This window comes from Mesoplodon bidens (assembly GCF_964165515.1).
Source record: "Mesoplodon bidens genome assembly, chromosome: 2".
Classification (NCBI taxonomy): domain Eukaryota; kingdom Metazoa; phylum Chordata; class Mammalia; order Artiodactyla; family Ziphiidae; genus Mesoplodon; species Mesoplodon bidens.
Window position 1 is genome coordinate 1,261,960 of NC_138177.1, and position 18,311 is coordinate 1,280,270.

At 46.0% G+C, this 18,311-nt stretch overlaps 2 protein-coding genes across 12 annotated transcripts in view; one reads left to right on the forward strand and one right to left on the reverse strand.

Annotated features, from left to right (window-relative positions):
• The window catches only part of PPP1R12B (protein phosphatase 1 regulatory subunit 12B), a 207,431-nt gene extending 203,742 nt beyond the window's left edge, over positions 1-3,689 (reverse strand). For all 11 annotated transcript variants that reach the window (XR_014017455.1, XR_014017456.1, XR_014017457.1 and 8 more), the window contains exon 1: positions 3,308-3,689. Coding sequence is in view for 8 of the 11 variants with exons in the window: in XM_081254347.1 (XP_081110473.1) it covers positions 3,308-3,598 (291 nt within the window). In the remaining 3 variants the exon portion in view is untranslated. The remainder of the gene's footprint in view (positions 1-3,307) is intronic.
• A 4,450-nt stretch (positions 3,690-8,139) lies between these two features.
• UBE2T (ubiquitin conjugating enzyme E2 T) lies at positions 8,140-16,901 on the forward strand. Its single transcript, XM_081224361.1, has 7 exons — positions 8,140-8,205; positions 13,593-13,763; positions 14,331-14,400; positions 15,418-15,523; positions 15,637-15,735; positions 15,869-15,946; positions 16,535-16,901. The coding sequence occupies exons 2-7, from the start codon at positions 13,655-13,657 to the stop codon at positions 16,655-16,657; spliced, it is 585 nt and encodes a 194-aa protein (XP_081080487.1). The 5' UTR covers positions 8,140-8,205; positions 13,593-13,654; the 3' UTR covers positions 16,658-16,901.
• The last annotated feature ends 1,410 nt before the right edge of the window (positions 16,902-18,311 follow it).

Sequence of the window (18,311 nt, forward strand, 5' to 3'; positions counted from 1 at the left end):
CCAAGGTCATAACGCTAAGGATACAAGATAGGTGCTAATAATCGACCTTACAAAATAAATAAACAAATGAAAAGAAAATTTTAAAAGTACCATCCCACACAGAATTATTAGCCCACATTTCATGCCCTGTAATATATACACATAAATGAAACGGGAATCCCTCTGTGAGCAAACATGTGCTTCCAAGGGTTATATAATCAGATTAGCGCCCTTTTCACTGACAGCTCTACATACACACCAAATCTTAATTTATTTGCCCAAGTTTGGTTAGACTGCATCAGTTTCCAAGGCTTTCATCAGAGTAGGTCTAATCTTTGAGATACTTCTTATCCCAGTCTATTTCAAGCATTATTAATAGGCCCCCTGGAGCTTATCTTTGACTCAAGCACCTCGTGGCAGAAGCAAAGGCTGCCAAGAAAGAAAGGTCTCTAAGTCAAAAGTAGCATCAAGGCACCACAACCTGAAGTGCAAAACATCTACTGTAACCTTGCGGGAGAAGAAAACTCATCCCCCCAACATCTTCTGGGAGTTTCTTCCAATGTGCTCAGGTAATAGTCCACAGCTGGTCAGGAGGCTGCGGCCAAAACGAGAGAGACTGGAAGTAGTCATCCGGACAGTTCACATCACACTTGTACAGCACGGGGGTATTTTAACTGAGTAGTTCATGGAAGTGTACCACTCTCTGCTTCACGGGACAAGCAGTCATTCACTTGATGGCTGTTCAGCCCCTGGCGGCTCCAGCCTCACATTTTGAAAATAATCTTGTATGTATCTTCAGAGTTCTTCAGACATGGGAGAAACATACTATAACTCTGCAGAAACTGACTTGTAAAAGGATTCCTGAGCCAATATAAGCCCCTGTCTTGATTCAAACAAAGGGACGGTCTCTCAACATAAGGTTTGCTTGATCTCACATCTTCAAGCAGCTTAATCTTTAGCTGAATTTCCTAGTATTGAGTATACCTGGTCAACTCAACTCACCGCCAGCCCTGTAAATAGGGAGGAATGCAATAGTGCACTGGCAGGTGTTTCTCCTTCCTCTCCTATTTCAGGAGATTACGGAATGTGAAAGAATATTAACTGAGAGAAGCTGCGCTTCACAATCTGGGGTGGTGATTAAGAGAGAAAGAAAGACACCAAGGGGACCAGTCTCAGGAAAAGGGGTCAGAAAAGTGCTTCCCTGGTGTGGGAAGGAGACCTACCAGGAATAACCTCAAAGTAGGTGCTTTTCTCAGGGCATTGTTAAAATGTGTGTGGTAAGAGCCAGACTCAGCTAGCAGAGTCACCGTAAAAGAAACAGGGCTACTGAGTTATACTCAGAAAATTGTGCTTCAATAAAGAACACGTGGACTAGAAACAGATTTCTACTCCTCAAGCCTCTAGGACCCCTTCAAGTGTTTTCTTTCAGAATCTAGACCTCAATCTCCTTATCATCCCAAATACATCTGAAAAGTAAAAATTCATCCTCTCAAAGAGCTCAGAAATTTAAAATAATGCATGTGGCCTTCTTGAAACAGAGAAGCTCTATGCCCCCCATGTCCTCAGCCTGCCTTTTGTCTGTGGAATAACTTTAGTCAAAGAATAAGTTTAATCAGAGAAGTGAGAAAATGCAGAAACGAAGGAAAACAGTCAAAGGAGACCAAATAATAATAGTTTAGTCCTTAAGCATGGTCAAGGACCTTCAGTCCCTCTTCAAGGGCTATAGATAATATTCTGAGCCATATCCTGTGAGCTGTTTACTTTGTAGATACTGAAACCCCCGCCAGCTGGAAGAAGTTAACTACATGATGACCAGGCTGTAGCCATGACCTAAGCTGCCACAATTCTGAGAACCGGCCTCAAGAAATGGGAACAAACCGACCCTGGAACTGAAGCCTAACTGTACTTAAAAACAATCAAGATGATGCTGATCAGACCACCAATGACCAATTTCAAGATGACCATCAGAGCTGACTGTGCTGTTTCTGCATGGAGCCCCCTCCCTCTGCCTGTAAAAGCTCTTGCCCACTGACTGTCGGTGGGGGGAGTCGGCCTTTAGGCAGGCGTCCACCCTCCGCCCCGCCCCCCTCCACGTGCTGGCATCCAAAGTAAAGCAAACTTTCCTTTCCACCAACCTTGCCTCTTTATTGGCTTCTGAGCGGCGAGCGGCCGGACCCCACTTTCAGTTACACTCTTTTGTGTCCATCTTATTTATATTCAGCTCCTTGTTAGGTGAGATATACAGCTCTGGAGCTTAAATCTGAAAAATCCATGCCTAAGGGCAACTTCTCGCCCCTGTAACCTCGCACAAGCAACCATTTTCTAAGCTTCAGATTCCTCAACTGTAAAACGGTTATTACAACAACACTACCTGCCACACCTGCTTCAAAGGATCACTGCTGAGATTACATGCAGTAAGACATATAAAATAATTTTTAAAAAGCAAAGGACTACACAAATGTTGGTTGCTACCTTAGGTGGGGCACTGTTGAGAGCATGAAGAAATGCATATAACAGGGTGAAAAGAAGGTTCTTTTATTTGAAAAAAAAAGGACTGCAAACATGGTGAGGACGAATTTTAAGGTACTGGCTAGTATGTTCAGGGAAGTGGTATGACGCGAACTTGAATTATTGTTTAGAAGTGGGTTCTCATGCCAACACATCCACTTTGCACAGACAGCAGAAGAAGGAAAACAAGAGAGATTAAGAGTGGGTGTCCAGCTCCCGGCTCACCGAAATAACTAATGGAGTTCCACGTGGAGAGGGAGGGTGGAGTTAGTCATGACAGCCACACAGAACATGGTTGCATAAGAGGGGGAAAGTAAAGGTGTTCGTACCAAGAACAGAACTAACTGTCAAGTTACCCACAGTCCACAGATTACAGCCCGATCCGGGGCGTGTCATTTCCACAGGGGGCTTTAGGGGAAAAGAAAGAAAGAAAGGCTATTCCACGAGCATCAAGCAAACCAGGTGATTCCGCAGATTGGTTCTCCGCCGGCGCGGGTAACGCTGGCGGGGAGAGCGTGAGGTCGGGGGCTCGCGAGCTGCGCCCGCGGGACACGGAAGCTGCCTTCAAACCATCGCAAACCAGAGGACGCAGCGCGGACCCAGACCCGCCAGCCCCGGCCCGACCCCGGACTCGCTCCCGGGAGAACGGAAAGCCGGCTTCCGAGAGGGAACCGGGCAGGCGGCGCGGGCGCGCACCGGGGGACACCGCGCCGACCGGGGGTGGCGGGATGCGGACACTGCCGGGCGGCGGGGACCCCTGCCGCGGGGCTGGGGTAGGGGAGAGCGGGAGGCGGCTCGGCCACCGGCCCCGCGCGCTCACCTGGTGCAGGGCGGTCAGGCCGTCCACGTTGGCCGTGTCCACGTCGGCGCCCCGGGCCAGGAGCCGCCTCACCTCGTCGGTGTCCCCGCTAGAGCAGGCGGCCAGGAACACGGCGCCGTCCTCGAAGCGGACCCGCGGGCCCCCGCGCTGAGCCTGCGGCGGCAGCCCCGCGCCCGGCCGGTCGGCGGGCTCCTGCTCCGTCAGCGAGCCCCGCCAGCGCCGCAGCTGCTCGGCCCGCCGTGCCCGCGCCGACTCGGCCCGCTTCCCGCCCAGGTGCTCCATCTCCGCCATCGCCGCCGCTGCTGCGGGCCGCCGCCGCAGCCGCCGCCAAGCGCCTCAGCCGGGAGCGGAGAGCGGAGACCCGCGCGCAGCCATCTTTACTGCTCCGCTGCCCGCGCCGCCCGCGCCGCCCGCACTCCCCCGCGGCCTCAGCACGCAGGCGCGGCGGAGCCCCGGTTGCATCACGGGACTTGTAGTAAGAGATCCACGCGCCCCCCCATCCCCCGGGCGCACCCGCTCCCGATGGGAACTACAAGTCCCTGGATGCGTGGGGAAAGAGGCGCGGCCCGGGGGTGCTCCCTGCTTGGCCGCGGACGCGCGGGGTCACCTCTGCCCCGAAGCGGGAGCTGTCCCCCGCCCGAATCACCTCCGCGGGCTTTTTGGGAGTCGTAGTTTATTCTTGTTCTGACTTCCAGCTAATCTCGGCTCCCTAATTATCACGTCAGCCTTTTGAAGTGGAAAAGGGGTCGGTAATTATCCCTACTTTCTATTGTGGAAAACTGGACGGAAAGTACCCGAAACTCTCAAAACCGTGTCCTGGTTGTAAATCCAGAGCTTTATTAACGTTGTAATTTAGAACGCATTAACAGGTGGCCCTGAAGAGATCCTGGGAATGATGCTCGCAGGTATAGTGGGAAGCGCATTCAAGTTCAGTTCTCCTCCCAACAAGTTACTTGACTTCTCCGAGCCTGATTTGTAAGATGGGAATAATAATACCTTAGGGAATTCCCTGGAGGTCCAGAGGTTAGGACTTGGCGCTTTCACGGCCGGGTGCGCCGATTCAATCACTGCTCGGGAACTAAGATCCCACAAGACCCGGCGCGGCCAAAAAATTAAAAAAAAAAAAAAAAAATCTCACAGGGTGGTCGTGTGGAGCGGATGAGATAATACATGCAAGGATATCTAGTACTATCTCTGTGCGTATACCAGTTCACAATAAATATTAATTTCCCTTCTGTCTCTCTCCTCCTCTTCTACCCTTTTCATGGATCTTAAGTTCTTGGGAGGCATATGTGGGACATATATCCCGTCTTCCATGATTTTTTCCCCAAAGCTACAAAAAAATACTATGGTGCAAACACAGTATTGTAAGTCAACTATAGTTCAATTAAAAAAAACTACCGTGCGCGTCCTAAATTCCTAAGGCAGCACGCAGGCCATTTTCATATTCACAGTGAACTTGGTTATTAAAACCTGTCAGGTTGACTCAGTAACTTTAACTCCCCAGGGCTTTAGCCCTGGACAAAACATAACTCTGTTTTCCATTATGATAGAGAACATATACAATTATTAGGTTCTTTGAACTTTCCTGTATGGTTGAAGTTTTTCATTTAAAAAAATGTTGCAAAAATGATTAGGTCGTTGTAAAGGGAAACTTTACTATGTTCTATCGTGTGCCTCAATTTCCCCTGAGACAAGCCAAGAATCAAATGAAAAAGGGACATATAAATGTAAATTATTATGTCTAATAATACGACGTCTATCCATATGTGCTTTAATTAGGTAACCTTGAATTCTTTATAAATACTAATTAAGTCATACATCTTTGAGAACTCTGAAGAACAATGTGCATAAAAATAAAAGATGTAATACTGTATACTTTATATAGCCATATTTTCCTTGCATTAATTTAGTCACCATAGAACTTCTCATGCCTCATCATCTATTGGAATTAAAAATTCTGTATGAGGTTTACTTTGTAACTTGTCAGCATGGAACCTCTTCGTATTCCAACTCTGCCTCTTGCTGATAATTAAAATTGCTCACAAGCTCTCAAATAGAACTGTCCCTATAGAATAAAAGAAATATTGATATTAAACCAGATAGGAAATAATACTTAGCTAGGAACCTAACCCGCTTCAAGAAACCATTATTAGCTGAACTCTGCTAGTCTGGCAAGGAAACAAAAAAGTAAGAGAAGGGCAAGTTTTCAAATTTCAGCAAATTGCTGAAATCTCAGGAAACAGATCTCTGACAGCAATCCACGTGCACCATTTTAATATTATGATCCTGGTACACAATATCGGCTCAAAAAAAGTATGTATAATTGGACCATATATTTTACATACTGGTTTTCTAATAAGGATTTTTTAACTAGGGTAAAATTTTCATGGATCGATAATGTTACATTTCTTCTGGCTGTATTCTTTTTGCATTCAGAATCAGGAAAGAAGAAACATCTGGTTCCACTTGTAAAAATAAGCTAAAATTGGCCAAGTCCAAGTTAAATCCATACTTTCCCAAGAGGTATGAACTTAAATTTCAATACTAGGAAGTTCCAAGTAGTACTTCCTTACTGTATCTATTTTACTTGTTTTTTTCCTGAGGTAGTAAGAAAATGATACCCTCTTTGGAGATTTTAAAGAAAAATATAAGTAGTTAAGTTCCTTACATAATTTACGTGCAAACCTACCTGGAAGGAGATGAATCTTCCAGCTACGTGATTACGGAATGCAGTGATAATTATTATAATCTAATTAATTTAACTAGCTCAGCCAAAAAAAAGTTATGCCACAAAAAAAAAAATCAATCTGTGTATAATGATTTGAAAATCTTTTCAAAATTAAAATCATCTAAGTTTTTTTCTGAAACGTCTTCCCCCAAGAAGGGCTCTCTGAGAGTAAACTTAAACAATAAACTTATACAATTGTTTACTACCATTAAACAAACATGAGAGTTTAGATTTCCTATATATTCTAAAGAAAAAAATATTTTATATGCAAGTGAATAAATCCTGACAAATAATCCTGTGTATAAGTAAAACATAATTTTTGTACTTTTTTCTTCCAGTTTTACTGAGATATAATTGACATACAGCACTGTATAAGTTTAAGGTGTGCGGCATGATGATATGACTTACATACATCATGAGATGACCACGGTAAGCTTGGTGAATAGCCATCATCTCATATAGATAACAAAATAAAAGAAAAAGAAAAAGCTGTATTTTGTGATGAGAACTCCTAGGATTTACTCTCTTAACTGTCATATATAACATACAGCAGTGTTAATTATATTTATCACATTGGACATTATATCCCTAGTACTTATTTATCTTATAACTGGAATTTGTATCTTTTGACTGCCTCCATCCAATTCCCCTGCCTGCGGTAAACCACAAATCTGTTCTCTTTTTCTATAAGATTTGTTTGTTTGTTGAAGTATAATTAACCTATAAACTATGTCAGTTCCTGGTGCACAACATAGTGATTTGGTATTTTTACACATTACAAAACCATCACCACAATTTTTGAACTTTTAAATGTACTAAGTGCACCAGCTATGATGCACATACACTGTTGTATAAAGTGAGGAAACTTTTATCAAATAATAATTTCCCATACACTTAAAACATGAACCACAAATTAGAATACTCCATTTTTTAAAGCAATGACACCGGTACAGTTTATGAAAACCTTTCAGCGTGGCCTCTGTTCCCACCAGTTGACATACCTCCCTCTGGTGGACAAACAGAGACTGTACATTTAGCCCATGGAGTTCTGTTTTTCTTTTTTCTTTTATCCGATTCTTTCGGTTTGGCTTCCAAAACTACAGGTCTTTGCTTATTTTATCATACTATCTCTCTTTTCCACCAGACTCAACATACTGCCTGGTTTTTCTAAGAGACATTTTTAAGACTCGATTCTCAGAAAACCACCCAAGAAAGTAATCAATTTCAGCTCCGAAGACAGAACTGTAATTGTGACACAGTTACAGTTGGGGTGGAAAATAAGAGAAGACACTGAAGAGATTAAAATAGAAAATATCAGTACTAAAATAAGCAGCCAACTCCAGAACTAAGACAGAAAACACTTCCCCACAATGAGTAAATGCTAACAGTAGGTGCGAACCCGACAGCTAACTGGACAGTAACAGGATTCCTGTGTGATTCGCATCTCCCCTCGTGGTTCACTCCCACAACCGACGTGAGGCCCCGGGAGCGCCGCGGACCGTCCTGGAGAGCGCGGGTCTGCGGGGCAGAGAGGACGCCCCACGCAGCGGTCACCGGGAGCCACGGCTACTGAACGCAGATCTGGGCTGAACGCACAAATCCCGCAGCGGTCGGACTGTACCGGTCCGCAGGTTTAGGAGGACCGGCCGCCCCTCCCGCAGCCGGAGCAGGAGGCGAGGGTGGGTGCGGCCTCCGGCCGGCAGTGCAATCCGAGCACGACAGACGCTCCCCGCGCTAGAAGCCAGGGCCGCCGGACCGCGCGCCCCAAGTCGGAACCCGGCTCCGAACCCTCAGTCCCTCAGATTCCGTTGAATTCCCGGAGCGCCCTCCGCGGGTATGACTGTCCTGGAATGGCAGCCCCTCCGCGTGAAAAACCTTGACCGCAGCCCCTTCTCCAGATCAGATTCTCCCGGTTCCTCCTACCGCGCCTCTCGCTCGGACAGACGGAGCCAGTCCCGAGCCAGTTCCCGCGCGCCGCGCCCCTGTTCAAAGCGCGTGGGCGGAGCCCGCTCGGAGCCTAGCCAATCGGAGGCCGCGCTCCTCCCGGGCGGCGCTCCGGACCAATCACACCCTCGCGGGTGGGAGGCGGGGCGACGCAACCATCGAGCTCGCGCAGGCGCGGTGCAGGCTGGTCGGCGCCTCTGCACTGCGAGGGGCGTCAGCGCAGGTGAGAGAGCGGGTGCTCCGGCTCTTCTGCCGAGAGGCCGCCCGCGGGGGTCTGCGCGGGGGAAGGGGCGGCTTGCTGCCTGTCGGGGGACCTTCCTCTTCTCCGACTATCGGCTGTGGAACGGAGGCTCTGGATGTCTTGACAGCCGTGGAGGGCGCGTGCCCCCGGCCTGTCCCCCTGTCCCCCGGCCGCCCCAGCCATCTCGCTGCCACCACCACGCCCCAGCGGCCGCCCCCTCCCAGCCCCCGGGCCTCCCCCATCCCTTCCAGGCATGCCCCTCCCCCCGGCCGTCCCGCCCCCTCCTCACATTCTCCCTGCCGACCCCCACCCCCGCCTCCTCCCTGCCTCCTCAGACGTACCTGTGCCCCCCCCGCGACACTCTGTGACTTTTGCCTATTTGTTGTATTGTCATTGATTCCCAGTGTCTGCTTACTGAGAAAAAGTGGTAAGGATCAGTATATAAAAATAGTGGTTAATTACGTAGTAAAGTAACTGGTTCCAGAGATGATGGTCTTAAAGGTGTGGCTAAGGAAATTTGGAATAATTTACATGAATGACTGTTGTAGTGTAATTGATTCTATTTAACATATTAATTGGCCTGTAGTATGACTAATTCTATTTAAATATTTCTGAGTGTGTCAGTTGTGGAGGAGCAGCAGCCCTGGAGATTAGAAGGAGAACCAAAGGACGCTTTGTCTTTGCACCCCAGTTCAGGAGAGTACCTTGACCCAACTAATACACAAACTTAGTCACCTTTAAACATATGGTTAAGATAGATGCCTCAGTTTAAGTTTATGATTATCATAAGTTGCTGTCGTCCTCCTAACTACAATCTATGACCACCAGGTAATCTTCTGATTATGATTAGTTTTCCAAGTAGGAATAACTTAGGGAGAGAATATGTGGACTTAAAAATTTTACTGTAGTTTTACAAATTAATAAATTGACCTTTTAATTAATGTTTAAGTCTTTGTGAGTGAGCTTGGCATGAATTAGTACATCTAAGCCCTATCAAATCTAGGTTTACTGCCAAGTTGAAGTTTTAGACTACAAAACTGAGAACCAGATCCTGAAATGTGACCTTTTCCACATATAAGTGAGTGAGGTCATACAGTATTTGTCTTTGACTTATTTCACTTAGTTTAATGCCTTCAAGGTCCATTCATCGTGCTGCAAATGGTAGGACTTCCTCCTTTTTTATGGCTGAATAGTATTCAATTGTGTATACATACCACAACTTCTTTAGCTGTTCATCCATTGATGGATGTTTGAGTCTTGGCTATTGTTAATAACACTTTGAACATGACATGCAGATATCTTTTCAAGTTAGAGTTGTTTCCTTTGGATGTATTCCCGGAAGTGGAATTGGTGAATCACTTTCTTTTCATTGCAGAATGATATTCCATTGTATGGACATTCCCCGTTTTGTTTATCCATTCTTCAGTTGACAGACGTTTGGATTGTTTCCATTTTTTGGCTATTATGAAAAATGCTGCTGTGACCATTCATGTACAGATTTTTATGTAGATATGTTTTCAGTTCTCTTGATTATATACCTAGGAGTAGAATTACAGGGTTATAAGTTACTCCTTGTTAACTGTTTTGAGGAACTGGCAGACTATCTTCCAAAGCAGCTGCATCGTTTTGCATTTCCACCAGCAACATATGAGGATCTGTGTCTCCACATCCCTCGCCAACACTTAGATGCTGTCTTTTTGGTTATAGTTATCTTAGTGGTTGTGAAGTTACAGCTTGTTGTGGTTTTGATTTGCATTTCCCTAGTGACTAATGATGTTGGGCATCTTTTCACGTGCTTATAGAATTATTTTTGTATCTTCTTTGGAGAAATATCTATTCAGATCCTTTGTCCATTTTTTAATCAGATCCTCTGTCCGTTGTTTATCTTTGTCCATGATATAATCAGTAATTATGATTGTGGTAGGTTGTTTGCAAAGATGGCCATCATTCCTCCCAACTCAGGCTCTGTGCCCCTTTCCAACGTGAGTTTGCCGGTCCTCCCATCAGAGGTGGAAGAGAGATGAACCACCCCAGCTTAGACCTCCCAGTCCATTCAGCAGCCAGTAGAGCCCCCAGATGACTTCAGCCACATTAGTAATCCCAGACAAGACCAAAAGAAGTATTGTTAAGCTGAGCCCAGCTCAAATTGCTGACCCACAGAATTATAGCAAACAAAACGTGCTTGTTTTTGTTCACTAAGTTTCGAGTGGTTTTATGGTAATCAATAACTAATATATTGGTAAATGTAAATATGTTAAATATACCAATTAAAAGATAAAGATTTAAAGACTGGGTTTAAACAATCCAGACGTATACAAGAGGCACATCTAAAGTGTAGAGATGCAGAAAGGTTGAAAATAAAAAGATGGAAAATGATGTTTCAGCAAATACCAACCAGAAGAAAGCTGGAGTAGCTTTAACATGAGATACACTTTAAGAAAAAGGCATTACTGGGGAACCGAAGTGTTCTTTGCTAGTGATAAAAGCTATAATTTGCTAGGAATATGTAGCAGTTCTAAATTTGTGTGTATCTAACAGCTTAGCCTAAAATATATAAGGCAAAAATTGATAGGACTGCAAGGAGAAATTAAGAGATTTCACGTCAGAATGATCTACTCTCAGTAAACATCTCTCATTACTGATAAATCTCAGAGGAGGGGAAAGCAGTAAGGATGGAGAAGATTTGAGCAACACGACCAGCACACCTCTCTCGTGGGCGGGTAGAGAACGCTGAGCCTGTAACTTTGGGGCAGTCTTACTTATAAGCACACCTGGGACATTTATGAACATCGACTGCATATTTTGCAATAAAGCAAGACTCAACACATTTCAAAGGATTTGAAAAGCTACATATTAGAAATCAATAGTAAATACAACTCTGAAGCTCTTGCATGTTTGAAAATTGAGAAACCTGTTTCTAAATAAATTAAAGAAATCGTAATGGCAATTAGAATATATTGAGAACAGAGGAATAAACATTCTACATATCAAAACTTTGTAATGCACTGGTAGTTAGAAAGCAATGTATAGCATTATATGTCAGAACTGAAAAGATAACTCTATACAAATAAATGTAAAACAATGCAATAGATAAATCTGTAGAAAAATTTAACTTGCCAAAATTGACTCAATAAGAAATAGAAAGCTTAAATAGTGCTATAATATTTAAAGAAATTGGGTTTGTAGTTTAAAATCTTCTCACGTTGAAAATGCCATTACCAGGTATCATTCTGTCAAACATCTTAGAAACAGGTAATCTCCCAGACTCTTCTATAGGATGTCAAACTAACTCATTTCAGGAGGCCAGCTTAACTTTGATAACTGATGACAAAATTAGGAAGGAAAATTATAGGCCAGTTTTACCCATAAGCAATAGTGTTGAAAGTTTTTCCTCGAAGGTTAGGAATAGGATAAGAATACCACCTATCAGCTCTTTTCTTCAGCATTGTACTGGAAGTTATAGCCGGAACAGAAGACAGGGAAAAGGTTAGAAGGGAAGAAATAAACTGATTATTCATGGATGATATATGTAGAATTACCAGCTGCAGCCCACCTCCCAAATAGATTCATCATTAGCATTATTAAGTTTTGGTTAAAAATCTACTATATTTACATATATCAATAAGAAATGGGGAGAAAATAGAGTTTTAAAAAAGATTAAAATATAAAGTACTGGGCTTCCCTGGTGGCGCAGTGGTTGGGAGTCCGCCTGCTAATGCAGGGGACACGGGTTCGAGCCCTGGTCTTGGAAGATCCCACATGCCGCGGAGCAACTAGGCCCGTGAGCCACAGCTGCTGAGCCTGCGCGTCCGGAGCCTGTGCTCCGCAACAAGAGAGGCCGCGATAGTGAGAGGCCCGTGCACCGCGATGAAGAGTGGCCCCCACTTGCCACAACTAGAGAAAGCCCTCGCACAGAAACGAAGACCCAACACAGCAAAAATAAATAAGTTAATTAATAAACTCCTACCCCCAACATCAATATATATATATATATATATATATATATATAAAGTACTTAGGAATGAATCCAACAAAAGGTAAACTCTTTATAGAGAAAATTATAAAACTATTGAAAAGCATCCAGAAAGACCTGAACATGGCATGTTCGTGAATTGTAGGACTCACTACCATAAAGATGTCAGTTGATTGACATCTATGGAGTCAGTGGAATTCCAGTCCAAATCACAGCAGCTTTCTGTGTGTGTGTGTGTGTGTGTGTGTGTGTATTTGTAGACTTTTTAAACTGTTCTAAAATTCATATGGGAGAGCTGAGGACTAAGAAATAACCGAGGCATTCCTGAAGAAAAAGAACAGGGGGGAAGAACTCACCTTCCCATATACCAGGTCTTACTAATAATAAGCTACAATTAAAGCAGTGAGGTATTGGCTGAAAGATAATACAGTTGGCCAATGAAACAAATTCGATGATCCCAAAACAGGGCCATCCATACGTGTATGGAAATTTATGCCAACATCAGCAGGGAAAAGATGGACTTTTCAATAAATGGGGCTAGGACAATTGGTTTTTCCTATGAGGGAAATAATTCAGACTTGGACCCCTACTCACACTATACACACAAATTGATTGCTAGTGGATCAAAGACTTAAATGTGAAAGTATCTAAGTTCGGGGGTAAGGAAAATTTTAATACACAAAAGTGTAAATATTAATGTAATTGATTACATGAATATTATGTGTTTGTCAGAAATGTCATGAATGAAGTGTAGAGGTGGCGTTTGTGACTCACCTGTGGAGCCAGAGGTGGCCCGAGGGAGCAGTAGGGCCGGGGGGGGCGGGGCTTGTTGTAGATGGGAGAGATGCTGAGCATGTTTGAACGTTGATGGGAAGAAGGAAAGAAGATCGGAAATACTAAAGAAAGGTGAAATTGACGGAGCGGACTCGGAAGGGTTGAGAGATACGTGGATTCCAAACTCCGTGGAGAAAACCCCAGACCTTGAAGCGTTGGTTTATAAACCTCTCGTTGGAGTGAGGACCGTCCCCCATCCCTGCCCCTGCTCTCCCCCCACAGCTAGTCCGTGACCATCCCTTTCTCTGCGGGGCACCTGAGGACGCAGTGGTGAGCAGAACCAGACCCAGGTTCTGCCTCAGTAGTTAATTATGTATCAGTGGAGACGGACATTAATTGAAAGCATGCAGACTTTTTGTAGAAATGTTTGCATTGTTTTATACTTTACTTTTCTAGATGTGTTTGCTTGAATAGATAACTAGAAGGAAATAGAAAAAACCCGGACTCCCTTCTCAGAATAGAGATTAATATGAGGACTTTGTCCTTCAGTGGATTGAAACCGTGTGCTAAAAACTGGGGTCACTGTCACTGACCCTTTCGTGAGTGCCCCTTTTCTCCCCAGGGATCCCAGCCAGCGTTCAGTGCAGCGCCGGGAACCGTGTGTGGGTGCTTCTCCCTGGGGTCATGCAGAGAGCATCCCGTCTGAAGAGAGAGCTGAGCCTGCTGGCTGCGGAGCCGCCCCCGGGCATCACGTGCTGGCAGGATGGGGACCGCATGGAAGATCTGCGAGCTCGTAGGTGTCGCACCAGGCGTGACGGGTCACGACCCTGTCAAAGTTTGTGCTGATGTTTGAACACCTGTGTGTTCTTCTAAAGTAGGGGACAACTGCAAGGTCAAAGTGCCCCGCCATCTTTCTCCCTAATTTGTTTACATTTATAAGAGGTTTCCATGACCTTTCTCCTTTGGCCTTTGATTCCATCTTTCACTGATTTGTAAGCCAAGATCTGGGTGTCAGCTCTGAAGCAGTGTTAGCACCAAAGCTCACCTTCTCAAATACCCATGAGGCCAGATGGGAAACGTAAGTGTTCAGAACACTGTGTCCAACCAAAGCAGAACTGCAGGTTGTATGTGATCTGAGGCCAGCGTTGTCCACCTTCTGTTTTGATCTCCTGTGTATTCTTTGTTTGACACCAACTTTGGGTGCACTGGTACATTGCATGGGGACTTGGTGAGCCCTGAGAGAGTTTCTGTCCCAGGCCCAGCTTTTCCGTTAGGACCAGACTTCATTAGGTCCATGGGGTGTGGAAATTCAGATCATTGGTTACGTCCTGACGTTTTGTTCTTTTTTTTTTCTTTTAAGAGATACTAGGTGGAGCAAACACACCTTATGAAAACGGTGTTTTCAAGCTGGAAGTTAACATTCCTGAGAGGTCAGTGTGAACTGTATCCTAAATTTCCCGGGTAAAGCGCAGTTACTGGAAGACAGAGCAGTGTCGAATGCAGGAGTTAAAGGACCTGGATTGTAATCCTTACCGTGACTTACCGTGACTTAATGTGACCTTGGGCAAGTTATTTCATGTCTCTGGAGTTCGATTTCTTTTTCTCAACACTGAGTTGGATCACATCTAGGCCTCACCCCCACCCCACCCCCTGCCCGTCACTGTAGTAAAATATACATAAAATTGACCGTCTAAACCGTTTTTAAGCACGTGGTTCAGTGGCATTAAATGCATTCACATTGTCGTCCAGCCGTCCCCCTCACGCATCTCCAGAACTTCTTCGTCTCCCCAGCCTGAAACCCCCAGCCCATTAAATGCTGGCTCCCACGGCACCTGGCAGCCACCATTCTCTCTGCCTCGGTGTTAAGGCCCCTTTTAATCCAGGTCTCCTGTAAGGCTCTCATCAGGGGAGTGGAAGCTGTAGTGTAGTCTGTGATTTGTAGACACCTGTTCACCAGGCCAGGCTTGTTACAAGTTCTGAGAGAAGCAGCTCAGTAATCACGGGGGGGCGTCAGTTCTGAGACCGATGGGGATTTTCCAAATGCAGGGTATAAATCAAAATTGGATCCTGTTTTTCAACACCCATCTGTAAAAAAAGGGAAATCTGAGGAAATCTGAGTAGTAGATGATATTGGAAAATAAGTTTTGTATTTTTTTCACAGGTATACTGATAGTTTTGCAGCTCTGTAGGAGAGGGACCTTATTCTTAGGAGAGACATGCTGAAGTATTTAGAGGGTGAAGGGGCTTGGTCCAGGTCGTGGGTATAAGAGTGTTGTCAGTACTATTATTTCACCTTTTCTACTGTTGATACATTTTTGTGATAAACATTTGGCAAGAGCAAAGGGTTGCCCCTCAAAGGCTGTCGTCCTAGTTAGTGACCAGCAGCTGTTTGTAACGTAGGAAGCAGTGTTTCAGTAAAACCTGCGTACTCCCCTGTGCTTTCAAAGGTACCCGTTTGAACCTCCTCAGATCCGATTTCTGACCCCCATCTACCATCCCAACATCGATTCCGCCGGAAGGATTTGCTTAGATGTCCTCAAGCTGCCGCCCAAAGTGAGTGGAGGGGGGGCCGGGCCGGCCCCCTTGCCTGCCGTGGTCCTCGGCTCTAAAACCGGTGTTGGAGAAGCACGTCCTTAGGGCCGCTGTCTGTCTGCCTGTCTGCCTAGGGCGCCTGGAGACCGTCCCTCAACATCGCGACCCTGCTGACTTCCGTTCAGCAGCTCATGGCCGAGCCCAACCCCGACGACCCGCTCATGGGTGACATCGTAAGCGCCCCCGGCCCCCCGCTCGCGGCCTGCTTTCCCCACGTCCTGCTCCCCATTGGGGAGGGTCGCCTAGTGGCTGCAGCTTGGTTACCAAGTCCCTTCTCTCTCCACTGACTCTCTGCTTCCATCCTAGTCCTCAGAGTTTAAATACAACAAGCCAGTCTTCCTCAGGAATGCCAGGCAGTGGACAGAGAAGCACGCGAGACAGAAGGTAGGGTGTCTCTACAGCTCTGATTGCACGCCTGTGGTTGCTCTGTTACGCGTGAATGTGTCTCTGTGTGTGTGTTTATTAGATTTGCCAAGTTCGTACTGGACATTAGGATGGCCGGTTGATCTTCTCCCCCCGCAGCCTTCTACATAATTAGTCAGCAGCTAGCTCAGGCGGCTGGAGGGTTTCCCGGCAGCTGCGGTCCACCCACGATACCACAGCGCAGCTGAGGTCTCTGGTTTAGGCCAGAAGGAGCTCTTTGCAGGGGTCGGGGAGGGCGGGAGGGGAAATGGACGTGGAGGAAGGGGGAAGGAGAGACGTCCCCATTTTACGTCCATAGCTTCCTCATTTAACAAAAGACAGACTTCAGGACCAGAGATGAGCACGCGAGGTTTTCGCTGAGCTGCCCCGTGCTTCAGACCGAGTCACGTAGCGGTTCGTGTCGCTTGTGAAAAGAAGTAAAAATTAAACAGTACAGAGGATTGGAGAAGCTGGTTTTGGAGAGAGTGTCCTATCCAGGAGGCAGCAAAGAAGGACCTGGGAGAGTAGTCGGTGGGAACCTTGTGCTCTACCTTGCCTGCTCCTTTTTAGGCTGATGAAGAGACGCCTGATAACCCCCCCGAGGCGGGTGACTCCAAAGGACACAGCGAAGCACAGAAAAGGAAAGCCAGGCACCTGGGGGGCGTAGAAAAGAAATTTCTCCCTGATGTTTAGGGTGGGGCTTGTCCCGGCCCATCTTAGTTAATGCGTTCTTTGCCAGCGTTCTTCGCCAGCGTGGTCCAGTTTGCTTACATTTCTGGAATGTTTTTCTTTGTATTTGATGACATTATCATTTTTGTATCCTGTGAAACAGACCTTGTGTATTTATATGTTCTGCTCTACATTGATTCTCTGAGTGTAGTTTGTTTTATTTAGCTCATACATATGTATTCCAAAACTTGTAAACCTGGAAAATAAATAATCATTTAATGTTGAGTACGTGTTTATCCTGAATGTGTGTCTGACAGCAAACTGGCCAGAGAGCTATACAGTAAGAATGTGAAGCTATTTGGAGTTGTCCTTTATTTTGCCAACTCACCAGCATCACTCAGGACCCTGAGTGATGGACGTGGGGGTCAAATAGCCTTAGAGACAATTCGGTGACCGTCACGCTTCCGGGATTCTGGGTTTTCAGAAGTCTTGAACACAGTGTGGGGATACGGTAATTACCCTTCTGTTAACGTTTCTTGCAGCTTGCACTTTCTGTGACTTAACTTACATGGCTGTGGTATAACTTTCGTTTGTTCAACAAATAGTGACTGAACACCTGCTGTGTGCCAAGTGTTTTAGAATATAATGGTGAGAAAATCAGGTGTGGGATTAACCAGATAATCGTACAGATTTACATGGATTTTCACAATCCTTTCTGTCTCTAGCTTCATTTCACGGCAAGTACTAAGGTGCAAGCTCGAATCCCTGCTCGTGACTTTACAGTACACTTGGGCCTGTGCTCATCATTCTGTTTAGATGACGGAGAAAACAGATTTGGGCAGAAATCGGCTGAAGTGGAACGAGGTGCCGAGTGACAGCAGATGTTGGGGCCGCCTAGGCAGAGAAAGAGATTGTCACGTCCCGCCCGTATCCCAGGCTGGTAGTCCTGTGCCAGGCTGGGCACCGTGCGCGCAGAGTGCATCCAGTGAGCAAGCAATTGCCTTTCATCCACCGCGGAACCGCCCTGCGCTCGGCAGTGGCCTGCCTTAGAGCACGAGTGGTAGCGACAGACGACAGCGTCAACCGAAAATGTAAATTTCCTGTGTGTCCCCCCCACTTCATAAATTTCCAACTTCTACATAATTCTTGAACCCATTTCTCAAAATCAGCTACTGTTCTCTTGTTAAAGCCCAGGAATTAATTTTGTTCCAGACTTGTCTCCTATACTTGAGCACATTTAAGTCAGATTTGGGGTTTCTAAATGCCATTAGTATATCAGCCAGGATGCTTTCAGCTGTGAGATCCAACTGGCTGGTGATGACACCCAGGAAGTTCTCTACCCTGTTTACCGGGAGTTGGGGCCAGGGTGGGCGTCTGGATTGGCGGTTCAGAGGCTGTCTCTCGCATCTGCCATCCGTCCTCATTGTCCCCTCCTGAAGTGACCACCAGCAGCCCTCAGGGTTGCGTGTTTCTTGTTCACATCCAGCGGCGGTGGAAAAACCAGCCGCTGTGGAAGGGAGACACCAAGTGCTGATGGTGCTGATGGGGGTACAGGCCAGGTGTGAAGCGGGATGGCCTTAGGGGTCATTGTGGGAAAGGACAAGCCCCCTCGGCAGCGGGCCACCACCAGGTCTCTCTCCTGCACTGCCATCATGGCCGGCACCTTGTCCCCTGGCCT